Below are 19,446 nucleotides of genomic sequence, written 5' to 3' on the forward strand. Positions count from 1 at the left end.
CTGAGTGAGGAGAGTGGGTCAGGAGAGGGTGGCACCCAGAAGCTCAGTACCCAGCCACTTGCTTAGTCAGATAAAAGGTCCAGAATATTGTCAGGAAGGTGATCCTCAATAATCAAGAAAGCGAAGCTAACCTCCGATGCTCTGAATACCCTTTAAGTTCTGTCTATGGGAAAATGTGCATGAGAAAACAAAGGGAGGATACAGTACTGTGAGTGGGGTTGGGATGCCTCCTAGAAAAGTTCTTTCTGGAGGGAGCTGTAATCTCTCCCCGAAACTGGGCACAACGGCATTGAGGGGAAGGGGAGTCGTGGAGAAAATTCCCACCCATGGACAAACTCCTTAGAGAGTCAAGTAAATATCACTTGGACACGTTAAGAAAGAATTTCCAAAGTTGTTCTTTCTTAAGGTGGCTCCTCATAAGAAGGCATATACTAAAATGGGAAGACCAAGAAAATGAGATCCTGCAGACAGGGGTCCTGAGCTCGGCCTTTGAGCTAAGTAGGTGTGAGCTCAAGCAAGTCACATTCCACAGTTTCCCTATTAATAAAATGAGGGAGTGGAGCTGTGGTCCAATAATAATAGTATCTACTCAAGAAGTTCAAAGTATTTTTATCTCCTCATTCTCTCTCTCTTAAAGATTCTCCATACCCTATTTTAAATAAGTAACTAAAAGGGAAATTAAAATGGTTTATTGTAATGAGAAAAAAATATTCCAGAGAGAGCCATAGGGCTTAATGCCCCACAAAACGTTACACTGCATCCCACATAGACCTTGTTAGTCAGGGACTATCTGAGTTGCCCTTTGCTCCTTCCAGCTCATTTATGGCAGCCACTGTCAAGTTTCTCAAAGGAAATGCCATTTGGGGTGGGACAATGCTTCATTGTGTCATACCATTCTTAGGTCCTGCCCACACTAAATACCATTAAATATCTCAGTCTGTGTGACACCCTCACCACCCTCAAATTTTCAAGGGCCCCTGAGGAAGTGGCACCACCCTAGTTACAAGCCAATGAAAGCTTCATCATCAAAGCCAAGAGAATAAAGAGTTTATCACTTTCTAAATCATTTGAGCTTTATTGCATCTCAGGAACTTAAGAGAAAACGTTGATGAGAAACTAATCCTCAGCTCTTGGCTAAATGGGTTTTGGTTCCACGTGGTTGCAGATTCTTCTAGCTGAATCATTCTACCACCATATTCTCCCTACACTTTAGCTCCGATAACAGAGGGTTGGGTTTTAGTTTTCATTTGCTCTGCCCACCGTTTCATTCCCCCACTTTCTTTCTCTTACCTGGCATAACGTCCTGCAGGACTCTGTGGGCATAAGAATCACTAACCAGCACAGCAAAAACGTATGAGTCATTGTCTTCGACACGGCTGCCTTTCTTGCTTCTATAAAAATAAACGAGAAGGCAATAGGTTCCCTTTTAATCTGAAGGTTCCAGAATTCCATGCCACTGCAGACCCAGTCAGCCAGAGACTGGGTTCTGTCCTGAGCTCTGTTTACTCAGAAGTCCTTGCCCCAGAGGTGGCCCCTCTTGTGGTCTCCTATCCATTGACTTCACCAGAAGGCTGCATGTGTCAGCCCAGCTGGCACTGGGAGGCACAAGCAACTCCTGAGATAACCAGCTTCTGCTGTCGGCTTGCATGTGATGCCTCATGTAGGATTCCCTGCAAAGGAAGCTACCTACCTAGGTGTAATAAATAACAGCCCGTGTTCGGGAAACAGAAATGATGGTTCACTCTCTGGTTTAGGCAGGGCTGAGAAATGAGTGGGTGGCTACGGTGGAGCATGAGCTGGAATTCCTACATGGAGACTCAGCCTTAGAAATATATTTTGAAAGAGAGTATGCACTGGGCTTGGCCTGTTATCCCCATTCTCACCTAACCCGAGAGCTGCATTTTCATAGGTAGGTAGCAATTTATTTCTGCCAAAATCAATATCAAAATGATTCTTTGCCACTTAGAACAGTGCTGGACACATGGGACGGGGGCACATGATACACCCAGTAAAGGGAAGGAGAGAGAGGAAAGGCGGCTAGGGAGAGCAGACAGCGTGCATCAGCCTTATGCTCTATAAAGGACTGATGTAAGTTGAAAATTTCAATTCTAAGCTTTTTTATTTTATTTTTTTTTGGTGTGTGTGTCAGAGACAAAGAGGGACAGATAGTGATGGATAGACAGGAAGGGAGAGAGATAGAAGCATCAATTCTTTGGTGTGGCACCTTAGTTGTTCATTGATTGCTTTCTCATATGTGCCTTGACCGTGGGGCTACAGCAGACCGAGTAACCCCTTGCTCAAGCCAGCGACCTTGGGTTCAAGCTGGTGAGCTTTGCTCAAACCAGATGAGCCCTCGCTCAAGCTGGTGACCTCAGAGTTTCAAACCTGGGTCCTCCGTGTCCCAGTGTGACGCTCTATCCACTGCACCATTGCCTGGTCAGGCCAATTTTAAGTTTTAATCATTTTAATATTTTCAAACTGAGTGACATCCTCTTTAAAAAGCATTTTATGTTTTTTTGCTTTAAAATGGAAGGGTTCAGAAGACCTGGATGTCCTCAATAAAGATCAGGGGCCTTATAATGATTGACGTTTGATATCTGACCATTTATAGATAAAAGGGAATAGTCTTTATCCCAACCATGCAAAATTATATAGCAAACACCATTATTTTAAAAAGTAGCTAAAGTTTTTTTTGTTTGTTTGTTTTGTTTTGTGGCAGAGACAGAGAGAGAGAGAGAGTCAGAGAGAGGGACAGATAGGGACAGACAGACAGGAAGAGAAAGAGATGAGAAATATCAATTCTTCGTTGTGGCTCCTTAGTTGTTCATTGATTGCTTTCTCATATGTGACTTGTCCGGGGGCCTTCAGCAGACTGAGTGACTCCTTGCTCGAGCCAGCGACCTTGGGCTCAAGCTGATGAGCTTTGCTCAAACTAGATGAGCCAGCGCTCAAGCTGGTGACCTCGGGATCTCAAACCTGGGTCATCTACATCCTAGTCCGACGCTCTATCCACTGCACCACCGCCTGGTCAGGCTAAAGTTTTTTTTTAAATAAAAATTATGTTTCTTGCTTTGAAATATTTGCCTAGCTGAAATTCCACTGACTTCTAATCATTTTTAAAAATATTTTGTATTATCTATTTCAACTTATTGTTAATACAAGTTTCTGAAAGTCTATAGTTCTTTAAGAAAAAGGATTACTTTGTTGATCACCACTTTTAAAGAATTTAGTTGCAACCCAGACGGCCACACAATTTTAGAATATGTGCTGCCGAAGCGAGCACAACTACACAGTTGTAAGTAAATTTCAGTCCCGTTTGTATCCTTTATTCCCACCTAAATCATTCAATGGATAGAAATCCCAGGGTGCAAATCATGAATGTGACTTAGCAGACTTATCACCGAAGCAGTTGCTGCTTTGGATGAAATCATCTAAAATGGAAAAAATTAAAACCAATGTAAATATTTCTTGACACGATTCTTAGAAAATCAGAGCATGAGTCCATGTCCTTTTGAATTGCATTAACTTTATATTAAAATTCTCATCATAAAAAATGTTCTTTTTAACTAGAGAAAAATGTTAAAAAGTCATTTAGGAAATCATTCAAGACAACAAGCTCTCATAGAGTTAGCACTATTCAGTCCAATAGTCAAATATATATATATATATATATATATATATATATATATATATATATTTTTTTTTTTTTTTTTTTTTTTTTTTTTTTTTTTTTTTTTTTTTTTTTCTTAAGGAAGAGGCCCTGGCCGATTAGCTCAGTGGTAAAGCGTCGGCCGGGCGTGCAGGAGTCCTGGGTTTGATTCCTGGCCAGGGCACACAGGTGAAGCACCCATCTGCTTCTCCACCCCTCCCCCTCTCCTTCCTCTCTGTCTCTCTCTTCCCCTCCTGTAGCCAAGGCATCATTGGAGCAAAGTTGGCCCCGGGTGCTGAGGATGGCTCTGTGGCCTCTGCCTCAGGGGCTAGAATGGCTCTGGTTGCATCAGAGTGACACCCCGGATGGGCAAAGCACACCCCCCCCCCCCGTGGCCATGCCGGGTGGATCCCGGTCGGCTGCATGAGGGAGTCTGTCTGACTGCTTCCCTGTTTCCAACTTCGGAAAAATACAAAAAAATAATAATAATAATAATAAAATAAAAAAGGAAGAGGAAGTGAATGATTATTTAAGATTGACAAATCAAAGTGAAAACCATTCTGTTTCCTTAAAATGTTTAAAATGCTGTATCGAAAAAATTCTTTATCGTATTATCATTTTGTTTTAAATTGCAACTATAGTGAAGTTTTAATTTTTTCAAAGTGCTTTTTGATTTTTACTAAAATTATGTTTCTATATGACAAAATAAGCATTTTGTGTTTTATGTGGTAATGACCTTCGCTAGACTTTGTAAAATGGACTGCTTTGATAGTTATGCTGCTGTCTACAGTCCAGAGTTTTCCAATATCTTTTTTTTATAATTCAGGTCTACCTTTTCTTAAAAGAACTGGGACCACAATTCTAGAACACTATCTTTCCCCAAAGTTCAGCAACAGTGTGACTCTTATTTTTAGTGCAATTTTAACGTTTTCAATTCTTTTAACCAGAGAGAATATTTCTTTTCTTTTTTTCTTTTAAAGGTTGTATTTACTGATTTTACAGAAAGAGGAAGGGTGGGGAGCAAGAATATCAACTCATAGTTGCTTCACTTTAGTTATTCTTTGGTTGCTTGTCATATGTGCCCTGACCCAGCGAGCCCAGGGTTTCAAACCAGGGACCTCAGCAGCCCAGGTCGACGTTCTAACCACTGCGCAACCACAGGCCAGGCAGAAGGAACATTTTCTAAGTTGACTCTTTGGATTCTGCATATAAAACTAATTGCTCTTTAAATAAAGGGGCATGTTTTAATCTGAAATTAAATAGAACATTTCTTTTTCTTCAGATTTATTCACAGGAAGCCTTTTTCACATGCATTCTTTTTTCAGTTCCGTGAAAGCAGAGAGTTTCGGTGAAGCAAATGGGAAGTAAAATATAATATAATATATAGTAGCAGCAATCTGCTCTTTTGACCACTCACTTTCCGCTTTGGTCCCCACTCTGTTGTGGAGATCCCTAGGTCTCCCATGGCTCAGACCTCCTTCCCCGGGGCCAGCCCACACTGTTCTGAAACACAGGGCTAACTGCAAGGTCCTTCTTCCCTCTCCAGCGAGTGTTTGAAAACGTTGGTTTCACGTAACCTAAGCCAAAACATTCACTTCAGAAAAGGCTAATTTCTCACAAACATACAACCTGAAGAAACAGTCATCTCAGGTAATTCACACCGAAGTAAGTAAGTAAGTAAATAAATAAAATAAAGCAGTTACATCAGCACTGATTTTTTCACAAAGTAATATGTACAAAATACAGTGCTGGCATTATTTTTAAAATTAAGAAACCACTTTATTCCTTCCTTATAAAAGATAAAAAGAACAGCAAAGCGCACAAGGACCAGATTCCGAGAGAGAGCTCCAACCACCCCACCTAGACTATGTTCTCCTAGTCTCTGTTGTCTGCTTTCCAAATCTGAAAAAGACGCTTCCGGTGTTCATATGTCTTTATTGAACAAAGAGAAAAGGAGCCCCTCACTTCCAAGCAATGTCCTAAGAGCTAGAAATTAAATAAAGGTGACTTCTTCCTGTCCCTTTACTGCCTCTGGGAAGTCCCAGTGGTATTCGGAAGCACCACCATCAAGGGACTGGGAACTTGGATAGTGCTTAGCGACCTGCAGACCCCAAGAGCCAAAGCGAGTGGAATAGACACGACAGGAAGTATTCCAAAGTTCTGGGTTCCACAAAAACGATTCTCATCTCTGTATACAATTTAATTTCAAAGTATTCCTTCCTGTCTCTATACTGATTTCCTCCACCCCGAAGCCATTTGGTTGATCGGCAACCGGCACAGCTCACCAGTGAAAGGCAAAACGGGCAGAAAGCAAACGTGAGCTGCATGCTGGGACGTGTTCTGTCGATGTCCCGTCAGAACAAACTGTTGCTTAGTTTAAAATTACATTTATCCACACAAGTGAGATAGACTAGAGCGATTGTATAGGATGATTTTTTTTTTTTGGGGGGGGGGACCACAAAACAAACAAACAAAAAAACAAAACAAAACCTTCTACAACTTGGACTCTTCAGTCTTGATTAGAAAAGAAATGATTGTAATAGCAACCACAGCAAAGGTAAACAAAGCTCCAGACAAAACTTTATCAGCCACCCAGGAGGATTTCAATCACCAGCTTGGTCAGCTGACAGTCTGAGGCCACCAGTGCATAATTAGGTTTGGTAATGAATTCCTGAGGTTCCAAGTGAGATCCACAAAATGCTATCAGAGTTCTCAGACGTTCTGTGGAAATGCCCTCCAGATGATCTCAGTGGGGCAAGATTGCATAAGGTCTGTCATTTAACCATCCCACTGTTCCTCCTCTAGTCAATGACCAGTCCTGTCCCTCCTGCTCGAATGCAGATATTAAAGAAGGAAAGAGGAGAGTAAAACAAACAGCTATTATTTGTTTACTGTGTGTCTGGCATGGTGTCTACATTAGCTCTTTTAACTCTATCAAGTAATTCTGTGCAAATGAAGTCACTTCCACAATTTTCTAAAATAATAAGTTGACCCTGCCCAACCTCCCAGGTACTAAATAACATATTTGCAATCAAAACTTTTTCATCATGTCAGCTGATTTTTGTATGCTAAATCTTTCAGGATATTTTCACAAGTGGTTTTTACCTTGACATTGCAAAAATGTATGAGGTTGGCAGAGAAGTTATTTCAATCGTCCATAGACAGTGGCTTTGCCAAGTCCAGACCCCACATCATTGGAAGAACCTGACTCGCTTCTGATTCAGGGTTTTTAAAACTACATCATTCTGTTCCTGTCACTGGAAATACAAAAGGACAGACCACTATCTCTAGCAAAAAAAGAAAAAATATAAAGAAAAAAACATATTTACTGTGTTTTTCGCTCCATAAGACACACTTTTTCCCCCAAAAAAGTGGAGGGGAAAATGCTCATACATCTTATGGAGCAAAAAATAAGATATTTTATTAAATATATATATATATTTTTTTCTGAAGCTGGAAACGGGGAGAGACAGTCAGACAGACTCCCGCATGCGCCCGACCGGGATCCACCCGGCAAGCCCACCACGGGCGATGCTCTGCCCCTCTGGGGTGTCACTCTGTTGCGACCAGAGCCATTCTAGCGCCTGGGGCAGAGGCCAAGGAGCCATCCCCAGTGCCCAGGCCATTTTTGCTCCAATGGAGCCTCGCTGCCTGAGGGGAAGAAAGAGACAGAGAGGAAGGAGAGGGGGAGGGGTGGAGAAGCAGATGGGCGCTTCTCCTATGTGCCCTGGCCAGGAATCGAACCGGGACTTCTGCACACTAGGCCGACTCTCTACCACTGAGCCAACCGGCCAGGGCTTATTAAATATTTTAACACACCATTTGGTTCAGAATATTTCTTTTGCCTGACCAGGCAGTGGCACAGTGGATAGAGTGTCAGATTGGGATGCGAGGACCCAGGTTTGAGACCCCGAGGTCGCCAGCTTGAGCACGGGCTCATCTGGTTTGAGCAAAAGCTCACCAGCTTGGACCCAAGGTCGCTGGCTTGAGCAAGGGGTTACTAGGTCTGCTGAAGGCCCGTGGTCAAGGCTCATATGAGAAAGCAATCAGTGAACAACTAAGGTGTCGCAACAAAAAACTGATGATTTATGCTTCTCATCTCTCTCCATTCCTGTCTGTCATTCCTTCTCTCTGACTCTCTCTCTGCCTCTGTTAAAAAAAAAGAGAAGAAAAAAAAGAGAATATTTATTTTCTTATTTTCTTCCTTAAAACCCTAGGTGTGTCTTATGGTCATGTGCGTCTTCTGGAGTGGAAAATACGGTGTGTGTGTGTGGAGAGAGAGAGAGAGAGAAATCTAGACACACACATATATGGAGAGAGAGAGAGAGAGAGAGAGAGAGAGAGAAATCTAGGCTTAAATGACCTTAAAGAAATTTACAAAGTTAATAGAATTGTCTCGTTTCTATCCCGAGTCATCTGCCTGCTGTGTCCAGAGGCTCAGGGCCTCACCTTTAGGTCCAATCTAGAATCTCTCTCCTTGAACAAAGCCCTTTTAAAGCAACCTTTCCCATAACAAGAACTTTTTTTCTTGGCTCTTTTATAACTCCTCTGAGTCTCAAGAAGGAGTAGTTAACTAATCAAATAAGCTATCCATCACGTGAAAACAAATACTAATTTTCTTTTTTAAAATTTTAGTCAACCCAGGTAGGTGTACATTTTAACAGGTATTTTCTAGGGGTAACCTCTCCAAAGTTAGATGCTGACCTATGTCAATAGGCTGAATTCATGGGAACAAAGATGATTTTCCATGCCCCAAACTGTACTCACAAAGCTATCTGCCCATATATTTAAGTAAATGCTCACTTTCCCCAGAAGCCCACTCTTTTAGAACTTGAAATCGTTTGTATTGGTTTCCCTGAGCCTGGGCCAGTTTCTCTAAGCCTCTTTCGAATTGGATACTTTCCTCCTTTGCATGCAGGTCTCAGGCAGCGCTGAGTGCTGGTGATTCCTCACAGCGGGGAGGTCAGTAGTAAACAGGAATGAGCATGTGCAGTTGACATCTATGTCAGGCACAAGATGCCGAAGGTGTGCCCAAGAATCACCGACCTCGTGAGTCACCAAGAGGGAATCTGATCTGACAGTCAGAGGCTGCCAGGAGAAATGAAGATGAAGGTAATAGTATACGGTATTTGGAAACGAACTCTAAGTAGGCAGATAAGCCCACGCTGTTGCTGCACCACAGCACTTTGGGGACTCTATCTCATAGGAAATCTTAAAGTGCAGAGAAGAGCATGGCACGCAAGTTTCTGATGGCAGTTGCCTATAAAGTAGCAAAGCTATGACTACAGTAACAAAGTAGATGCCAAACAATAACAAAATGGGTAGTGAGGTATGATAAATCTACATTAAAAATTGCACAAACATTAAGACAACATCTATGAAGAGCTTTGATAACATATCTGTATGAGGTAGTAGTATATTATATTACAATTTTATAATATTAATGGGAAAAATAGTCATTAAGGTGCTCTAAAATATATACTTCCACAGAAGAACATTGGCAGGATTTCTCAGTTAAGATGCTTGGTTGGACCATTCATGTTGTCACAAAGGGTAAGATTTCTTACTTTTTTGAGGGTGTGTAGTATTCCTTTGTTAAATGCACCCATCTACTGAAAGGCACTTGGGCTGCTTTCAAATCTTGCCTATTGTAAACAATGCTGCAATGAATATATGAATACATATAATATTTTGAATTAGTGATTCAGTTTTCTTTGGATATATTCCCAGAAGTGGAACTGCTGGGTCATAAGGCAGTTCTGTTTTTAATTTTTGAGGTAACTCCATACGGCTTTCCACAGTGGCTACACCAATCAGCATTCCCAACAACAGTGCATGAGGGTTAGCCCAATAAACTCAATTTTAAAAAAGACACTTGGCTGGCAACGAATCATAGAATATTTTGCCCAGCACTAAAAAAAACATTGAAATAGCAAAAACTTCAATTATTACCACAAAATGAGAAAAGAAGCAGGACTTAAGAGAATAACTTCAAAACTATTTAAGGAAAGAAGTAGACATGTTTGAAGTGGATTGGGATGTAGAAAGAGAGCACAGCTCTTAAACTTTATTTTCCTTTTTTTTTAATCCAGATAATAGAGTAGAAAAATATTTTCAGAAACCTTATTAACACCTAGAAATCTAAAGAGAAGCAAAATGTGAGAGTCCTTTTGTTTTTCTTCTTCTAACTAAAGAATTTTTTTCTTGGGTGTTGGAGACACAGTGTAAATGGGGGAAGGAATAGAGACTGACTCTCTGATGGAAAAAAGACTACAGAACTATTGTGGTCAGAAAAACAATCCAGAGACGAAGAATTCCGCTACTATTGTAGAATGCCCCAGAACAATGCATTCTGGTTACAGGGCACTTAACAAAATCTCAGTAGCAGAGCTGAGCTCACCTCTACAGAGCCGATTTCTGGACATGTCTTGCTTCTGTCATGAGCAGATTAGGGACGGCAGGGAGAAGGAGAACATGGCGGGTATGTATTTCCTCTTTTCCCTCCTTCTGTGGTCACCACCCATAGGGACTGCTCTCTTCTGGCTATGGTTCCTGTTGGGCATTCTCTCTTCCAGGCTACAGTGTGCACCAGGATCCAGTGATTCCCTCCTACTGCCTCTTGAGGTCTGGGAATAGACTCCTGCTAGTCCCCTGGCTCCCCATTATTTCCTGTTGGTTCACTTAGCCTGCCTGCACCTTTGTGAAGAATCTCTTCATTAACTTCTCTTCAGTTTATTCTTTTCAGGTAAGACCTTTTTAAGTCAATCTTTTTGTGAGTGCTAGCTATTCCTAGCTGAGAGCTCACCTGGTACATTAAGAATAGGGCTACTGCTGAGCTTTTCTTCCTCCTGCAGAAACCTGAACAGAGCACAAAGATACCTAGACCTCAGACCAAACCATAGCATGGCAAAAAGTAATATAGTGTCACATATGGGGAAAGAAAGGGCAAGAAGTCACCCACTATATATCAGAGCAATCGTAACATGAGCAAGACTACCAGAAATGCATTTAACCATTGCAAACGTATTATGGAGAATGCGCACTAACATACACACCCATATATGCACATACAGTTAGCTGAAGCCATAGAAAATATTAATATAGAATAATATTTTATTACATATGAGCTTCAAGAAGAAATGATAAAAATAACAGATTGAGGAAAAACCTCAAAGGTCAAAATAATATGGAATTCATAAATTGGAAACTTCAAGCAAAAGAAGAGGCAACAAGGCAAGTCAATATAAAGGAAAGACTTGAGCTGATCAAGCAGAAATGCTGGTAAGAATGAAAAACAGAATGCAGATAGAGAGAAAGTTGTATTAATGGAAGACGGAGGATGATAATCCAAAGCAAGGATAATGGCAATTCCTGAAAAAGAGCACACAGTAAGTGTAATCAAAATAAAAAAGAAAAATTACTTTTAAATATAGTACAAGAGCATTTCCTGAAATTTAGAAGAGAGAAATGATAAATATAAGTTGAAATGTCACTGTTAAAAATTAAGAGGTGAAAAATAATATGAGGGTGCTAAAAGCTCATTTTTCTTGTGGGAAATAAATCCACACTGCCGAAAATCAACAGAGAGTTTTAAAAAATTACTGCCCCTAATCTCAATATATTCCATAATCTTTTTCTTAAGCATAAGAAATATCTTCTAGTAAATAGATCAAGAGATTATTGTGAAGGAGAAAAAAATCTCAGAAGTTTAAATATCTTTTAAGTTCCACTTGTTTCTTAATTAAAATAAATGTAAACTTATTAACTTATTTAAAATAACAAATACATATAATCAGCTCTTTAGAATTGTATTGCCTCCTGCTTTTCTTTATACCTAGTAATCAATCTATCATGTCCTTTATATATATATATAAACACACATACACAGGAAAATATCTGAAATAATATTTAGTCTTTAACAGTGGTTATTTCTAAGAAACAAAATTAAGAATGATTTCTTTTACTTTTATTTTTTAACTTTTCTGTTTTCTTTAAATTTTTAAAATAATAAACACATATTATTTCTAAATAAAAGAGTGGTTTAAAAAAGAAGGAGTGAATAAGAATAGACTGGAACCAAATATGTTAACAGCAGCTAATTCTTGAGGTGGAAATATCTATAATTTATTTGTGTCATATTTATACTTGAGGTTTTCCTAATTTCTAAATGTTATTTTTAAAAAGAAACAAACAAACAAAAACCACTGGAAAGATATCAAAATATTATCAATTACAAAAAATATATTTTTTCAAATGTTTCTCTCTATATATCTTTTTTTTTTCTACAAATAACTAGACTTACAATTGGAAAAAATAAAAATTTCTGAGATTGGGTGTCTCCATGTGATAAGATCTATGTTTTTTCCTCAATTCTGTCATTATCCTTTCAATGACATTTGGCAAGATACTTAAGTTCTTTATTCATTCATTCAAAAATCATCGACATACTTTGAACCTGTTTCTGCTATTCAAATTCTGGCTTCAGAAATGGTCATGAACACAAACAAAATGTGGTCTGGCTCTTTAGGAATCTACAGTCTAATTGAGGAAAACAGATAACATAAATGGTATAAATTAATGCCATAAGTACCCTCTTTGAAGTATACAAAATATACTTTGAAAACCTATGGCAAAAAAGTGATAAACTCTCCCTAATGGAGATCGGGGAAATGTCACAAACGGGGTGGCATTAGTGTGGACCTTGCCAGGGGTGAAGGAAGAACAATATTCTAGGCGGAGAAATAGCAGGTTCTAACCAGTGATGACTGAGAAGGTCAGAAAGGTGGAGCATCAAGGATGTGAAGGGAAAGGGAGTCACAGGTGAACTCATCAGCTAACTGTATGCTGATGCCAGCATGAGGCAGTTCCGTGCCGCGGTAAAGCAGTGGGGTTCTTCCCTGGAAGATAAATACCCATCAGATGCCAGCATAAGGTTTTATTTGTTTTTTTTTATTTATTTTTTTTTATTTTATTTTTTTTTTATTTATTCATTTTTAGAGAGGAGAGAGAGAGGCAGAGAGAGAGAGACAGAGAGAGAGAAGGGGGGAGGAGCTGGAAGCATCAACTCCCATATGTGCCTTGACCAGGCAAGCCCAGGGTTTCGAACCGGCAACCTCAGCATTTCCAGGTCGACGCTTTATCCACTGTGCCACCACAGGTCAGGCAAGGTTTTATTTTGGAAAGATCATTCTGCCGACAGTGCCAAGGGAGGTTAGAAGGCAGACACAAGATCCAGGAGGCCGGCGAAGAGGCCGTTCCTCAGTCCGGGAGAAGAACAATGAGGGCTGGAACCACAGTAGCGGTGGGATGGATTCAGGTGATCTCATGACTAAAGGAGTAGAGAAAGGAGCGAAGAGGCGAATACTATTAAAAATTTGTGTTTAGAAAACTAAGCAGAAGTTAGTAAGAAAAGCATATGTGGAAAGGTAGCACAGAAAAAGATGATGTTAATGTCTCTAGGCTAAGCAGCTGGGTGAAGTTGGATAACATTAATCATGAGAAAATATAGAGAAGGAGAAGTAAGTCTTGAAGATAAATGAGATAGTCGAGCTGATATGTAAGTTGCTTTTAGGCAGAAAAATTTATTTCAAGAATAATGAATTTCCATTAACACAAATTTTCTCCCAAGCATTTTTCCCCAAGCACTTCTACCATTGTTCACATTTCAATAGAATTAAGCAATTTTTTAAAACTATTAAAGCCATCTTGTTATCCATTGCTGATAACTGTGAAACATAACAGGCTGCAAAAGCATCCCAGAACTGTATTGTTCACCAGAGTAAAGACCCAGAAGTGAAAGAGCCCAGCATAATACACACACACACACACACACACACACACACACACACATATATATGTATGTATAAAATAGTTATAAGGTAACTGTTGTAAGATAGAAATATATGACAGCTTATCACATAATGATTTCTGATCCGTGGATGTTCATAAAATCATTAAATTTGAATATTTATATATATAAATCCTTGCAAGTATGCTCAATGATTAGTAATCATTTTATTTCCTTGTCACAAAATGAGAATATTAAAGTGAGAAATTTTAAGTGGCATTCTTCCTTTGATCAGCATGGCAGTAAAAGGATTAAAAACGTGGACTTCCTGACTCAACACCATGGTGATCACACTGAAATATGTGTATGTATTCAACCAGAGATACTTTTAATTATATCATAAATTGGAGTTTTAGATCACTTTTGAAATAGTTTTATGATATTTTTGTGAACTTTGTCTCATTTGACATTTGATATTCTCTCTTATTTATATTATATATATAATTATATATATATATGAAAATATTCACAACTAATATATATGTGAAAAAGCCATGGCTACCTATTTTCCACTATAAGTAGAAAGAGAAAATGCTCCCCAAGTTGATCATCAAAAACAAAAAACAATATAAAAACAAGGAACCATCTGACTCTTAAACGTGAAAGGATATTTCTATCTAGTTTAATTGAAAAAGAAATCTTCCATCTTTCTTCGGTCCCTTACTCTTCATATTCTTTCTTGTATTTCATTCCTTTTTTTCTATATTCATTTTACTTCTTGCTAGACTGTATCAGTTCAAGCTTCTTTTAATGAGTTTTGGGTGGTAGACTCTCTTAATCTTCGAATGTCTAAAAATATTGTTAATTTACTCTCATTCTCCATGTTCAATGAAGGAGAGAATGGCCAAGGCATCCATGTTTCTATTCAAAGGGCAACTTGTTTACAATCTGGTTCTTGGGCGGGAAGAGAGTTTTGCAACAAGTAAGTTTTGAAACACTTCAGGACAGGGGATCCAGATGGAGGGCAATGTCCAGGGAGTACTAAGACACACGGGGTTTGGGGAAAGGCCGGAAAGTCTCATACACATTCAGCACTTTGGAGAAAAGCTAGCCTTTTGGATCAATAGCTGGAGGAAGAATCAATACTTAAAGTCTACAGTGAGAACAAGTACACAAAGTCTATGTGGAGCAGTACACATGTAGCAATCATGAAAAAGATGTAATTGTTTTGTTTTGCAGGGTTGGTTTTTTTTTTTTTTTGTTTTGTTTTGTTTTTTGCACTATAATCAAATGAAATTTGCACTCGAGTCCTCATTTGTGCCAATGATAAAAAAATTTTTCCTACATGCAAGGTGAGCTCATTGACTGTCAGGTTAAATTAGGTCTTTTCTGATCAATTCAGAATTTCTTCTTTTCTTTACCTTTTTCTTTTCTCCAGAATGATGACATTCTGACTTCAGCATTAGGAGAGACATGCAAAGATAAGCCTTCTCTGTGCTAGCTTCTGCTAAATGCACAATCATTGCTGGGCTTTGGGCCTCTGTACTGGGCCCGCTTCGCCCACACAGATACATCTGTTCTCCACTCTCCCCTCCACTAACCGGGTCCACAGAGGTCACACCAATTCTTCATTTTCTCATCAGCAGAGACTGTCTGAGCAGAGACTGTGAAACTCCTCATCCATCTTCATGTCTTTTCTTCCTATCTCTTCCTGCTCTGATTCCTTCAGAAATCACAGTCTCTATCATGCCTAAAGTCCTGTTCTTGATACAGGGAGCCCACTTCTCTTTTCAGAATAAGCTGGAGACATGTCACCATTCAGCCATTTCCATCGTTGTTATGCATCTTCTGCATACCAGTCCTCCCAAAGCACAGAGACACCAGGGTCATTGGCGACCCAATGCCCCGAGAGGTGACAGGACCTTCTGTGGGTGACCTGGGGTACAATATGAGGTCCATGACATTGAGGACCATCACAAAAGGTCTCCATGTCCAAACTTACACAGAAGTGACAGTGCCACTCACTTCGGGCAACAAGACAATTTGACACTGCTTAAGACTCTCAGAATTTGGCCAGACCCTTGGCAAAAGGCAGCCCCATCAAAGAGAAAATGAACAGAATCTACGGCAAGACATACAGGGTAGGGGTGGGGTCACTCGGAACCTACTGATCTGGAGAATTTCTTTATGGCCATGGGAAATTTTAAAGATCAAACGAGTCATGGAATACAATGTATACCTGCTTTCACTAGAACATTAGGCCTAGACATCACCTTCTTTAATGGTATTTCTATTGTTATTTAACACATAGCAATTTGTAAGGCCCACTTTGATAGGGACAAAGTTTTCTATTTTTGTTATTAATTATATGTGGCTCACAAAAATTAGGAGATGTTTCAAAATGAATATGAAGTGATAAAATGTCCCCTAAGTTTTGTGAGCAGATATTTCATTTTTATTTTTCAATACGAAACATTTAAGCTGACAAAGAATAATTCTCCATCACTCCATTTTCTTCAAAACAATGATATAATGAAATATCTTTGGCTTCTCAATAGCCAGATGTTCTCCGGTTTATCAGTTCAGGACTCAATTTGCATTTCTGATGGAGGAATACACTGGCCACCTATTATCATTATCATCATATTATTAATTATTTTGCTTAGCTGTTCCCTCGCCTCACCTATGTTATCTACCTTGTATACTGTGCATGCAGCTGTTCTGAATGATGTGCTTCACACTGCTGACCGGGTCAGGGGACAGCAGCCGAGCCAAGCTGGCCCACCGGTCCTCACCACAGGAATTTTCGTACTTTGACAGGAAGAAAGAAAAGGGACCCATTCGCTTCTAGAGCAGTAGCAATTTCCAGCTTTGATTACACATTAGGATTCCCAGAGGGGCTTTTAAAAATAAAATTACCAGTCTGGATCCTCCTCAGGCCCATTGAATCAGATTTTCGGGCGGTAAGCCTTCAACATCAAGATTTCTTTCCCAAAACTTCATATTTGGAATAATATCATTACTATGAGAAGTTGAAAGAATAGCACAGCAGACACCTACACCCCCTTCACCCAGACTGCAGTCGTTGTTAACATTTTGAGATGAATGGGCTCTTAAAACATCTCCCGTGGTGATATTACCATGCAGAACTGCAAACAGCCCCGGGTGATAACAATATGACAGGGAGGACAGCCCAAGTACAGAAAGGACAGCTAGCGCCCAATGAAGCAGATACGTCACCCGCCGAGGACAAAGGCCAACATAGAGTCCTGGCGACACGCAGGACCCTGTGTTTCATACCCTGATATCATTATAACAAAATCCCGGTGACTTAGAAACTTGTTCATTGAAATCAAATGATCCAGGAATGATATGCAGAAACAATAAAGATTCTACAGCCTAACCCTTAAATAAAATTGAAATCAGGGGATGTATTGGCTTGAGAGATGAAGATTATGTTAAAAGACATACACTTTTTTTTTTTTTTTAAATGCATGCGTTCCCAAGATAACAGGATTAAAGATAACGAGACAGCATGCTAAGCGATGGGTTCTGTGGAAACAGAAACGGTGTTCTAAAATAGGCCGTTTTCCCACCGGTGGGTTAAATCAAATCCTCTACAACGGCAGACTCAGTACCCCAGGAGAACAGGGAGGGGGCCTGGCTGGGGTCTGCTCCAGCAGCAAGCAGCGATTTTCCTGGTGATGTGGTTTAGAATCTGTACATGCTGATAACAGGAGGCAGACTGATGATTAGTTGCTTCTGATATTTTTTCAGCCATATTTAGAAATATTCTCCATTGACCCTGTACCCCATTATCGCCTGGGCCCAGGGCCAAAGAATTCTACCCCTCAACCCCTGTTCTCCTGCTCCAAAGTCCAGCTTTAGAAAGACCAGGCTGTCACCGGGCTTGGAGCTGTCTGCTGTTCTCATGTCTTTGAATAAGAGTCATGGCTTCTGTTTACAAATTTCCATTCATTTGGCAAAAACACAATGATGCTGTAACCCTATACTATGCAAATACAGTCAAAAAGGGGTTTTGGGGCTGTATGATCTCTAGAGCCAATCTCTAAAGACAAGTTTTGTATTCTTTTAAGGCTAATCATTTGCCCAGAAATGTACTTGAAATAATTTCTCTGAGCTACAAATAAGTCGGTTTCCCCAAAGTATAAGAATCTGAATGAGCTTTAATGGAGGAAATTCAATAAACTAAAAATAATGTGAAATTAATTCAAGCCTCATTATTTTATCTGTAAGTTCCTTTTAGAGGGAAAACCCATGTGTCAGAATTCAAAGGATAAAAATTTTCTAAGCAAACTAAACTTTTGAAATTCACATTCAACAAATACTGACAAAGAAATCTTCAGAAAAGGGAAGGAACAGAATTAAGTATCAGTTATAACCATGTTTTAAGGAATGATAATGAAAATCAATGGAAATGTAGATACTTGGGCATCACCTCCTCCAGTACAAAGAATGACATCATACAGACCGGCTTACAAACCAAGAGAAATCTTCCCAAAGTTTACATTTCTCTTGAGAAATACTGATTTGTGAAAAATAATGTCTAAGGTCAAGAATTCTTAATGCTGTAGGTTAGTAACTGAAAATGCAGGATCTTTTTATTTATTTATCTTGTGAAGGTGTAAAAAGATTCCTGTGTGTACAAGGAGATTTTAAATCTGGTTGTGCCTTGATAATAAGTCCAAATTGTAGATAAGATATTACAAAGTTGGGTGAGAGAGGAAATTATTTAAAAAATAGATAATTAGTCTGTATATTTGCACATCACTTTTAGATTATTAGAAAAAGAAAATTTCTTCAAAGATTTCCATTTCTGGGGCACTGATATTTGAATGAGGTCAGAGGAGTAGAGATTAATAAATAAAAACAAAAATATTTTTATACCAGACTAATGCTCTTATTGAATTATATAAGTCCAAGTTACTTAATTCCTTTTTTAGTATTTACTTTGTATGTTATTCAGTAGACCCCAAACTACAAAGCCTCGTACCTGTAGAATCGTAATTGGCAACTCGTTTCTAAAATTTCTCACCAAAAAAAAAGTCATTGGGAGGAGAAGGAGGACATGGGACTACTCACTGTGGCTAGCCAACAAGTCACCAGCAACTTTGCCCCGACCCCCGGCAGCTGGAGACAAGGGCGTCAGTAGCTTTCCATTGACATATCTTGCCACAAATCAGCAGGCTGGGTTCCTGTATCACTGAGCCGTCAACTTAGCCCCGAATGGCCGATTCCTAGGCCCAGGCAGTCAGGCTGGGTCCTGCCCTGGCACAGGCAGCCAACCCCAGCTGCGAGGGCCCTGCAGCCTGACAGACCAGTCCTGCATGGGACAAGCTCCAGCAATGGGCGGGGCAGCGTGCGGGAGAAGAGGTGAGTCAGATGCTGGGTGACACACAGACTCTTACAAAGAGCAAAGGCTTCCCTTTTTGGGAAGGGATCCAGGACTATGGAGGCAGCACGGGATCCGTGGTACTTGGTCATGGCTACAAACGTCCCGGTGAATCCGCCTACAACTGAAAATGGAAAAGAGCAGTGCTGATGCCCAGAGCTCTGTCCTTGTCTGGTCTTCTGGTCATTAGGATAATGGTAGTGTTTTCTCGAATCACTTCTGGTTGTCCCTGGTTCCAGGCACAAGGTAGCACTGTAATTCCTAACCTCCTTGTGCTTAATGAGGTCATGCGAGTTGTTCTGCCATGGTAATCAGCAATTCAAAATGGTAGCTACTCCATCAGCCTGGGTCACTGAGTGACTGAGAAGCCAAAAGTCCTGCTCACCTGAGTTGGGCATAAGCCCTTTCGACTCTATTGTTCTTTGTGGCTGAAATTTGGGAGCTATTCTTTACCTCAGCATAACCTAGCCTTATTGACACAAAGAGAAAGGTTCTCAGAAGGCAATGTGGACAGTGACGTTCCTTTTTCACTTTGAACACTAAAAATTGTTTTTCTTTCTTTCCTTCTTTTTTTTTCTTAAGCAATCATGTACTTAC

At 39.8% G+C, this 19,446-nt stretch overlaps 1 protein-coding gene across 2 annotated transcripts in view; it reads right to left on the bottom strand.

Moving 5' to 3' along the window:
- The window catches only part of LOC136319086 (putative adhesion G protein-coupled receptor F2P), a 44,106-nt gene extending 25,428 nt beyond the window's left edge, over nt 1–18,678 (bottom strand). For both annotated transcript variants that reach the window (XR_010728179.1, XM_066252415.1), the window contains exons 1-2: nt 18,540–18,678; nt 1,291–1,391 (exon numbers count right to left, since the gene is read on the bottom strand). Coding sequence is in view for 1 of the 2 variants with exons in the window: in XM_066252415.1 (XP_066108512.1) it covers nt 1,291–1,362 (72 nt within the window). In the remaining variant the exon portion in view is untranslated. The remainder of the gene's footprint in view (nt 1–1,290; nt 1,392–18,539) is intronic.
- Nucleotides 18,679–19,446: the final 768 nt, after the last annotated feature.

This window comes from Saccopteryx bilineata, chromosome 1, assembly GCF_036850765.1.
Source record: "Saccopteryx bilineata isolate mSacBil1 chromosome 1, mSacBil1_pri_phased_curated, whole genome shotgun sequence".
Classification (NCBI taxonomy): domain Eukaryota; kingdom Metazoa; phylum Chordata; class Mammalia; order Chiroptera; family Emballonuridae; genus Saccopteryx; species Saccopteryx bilineata.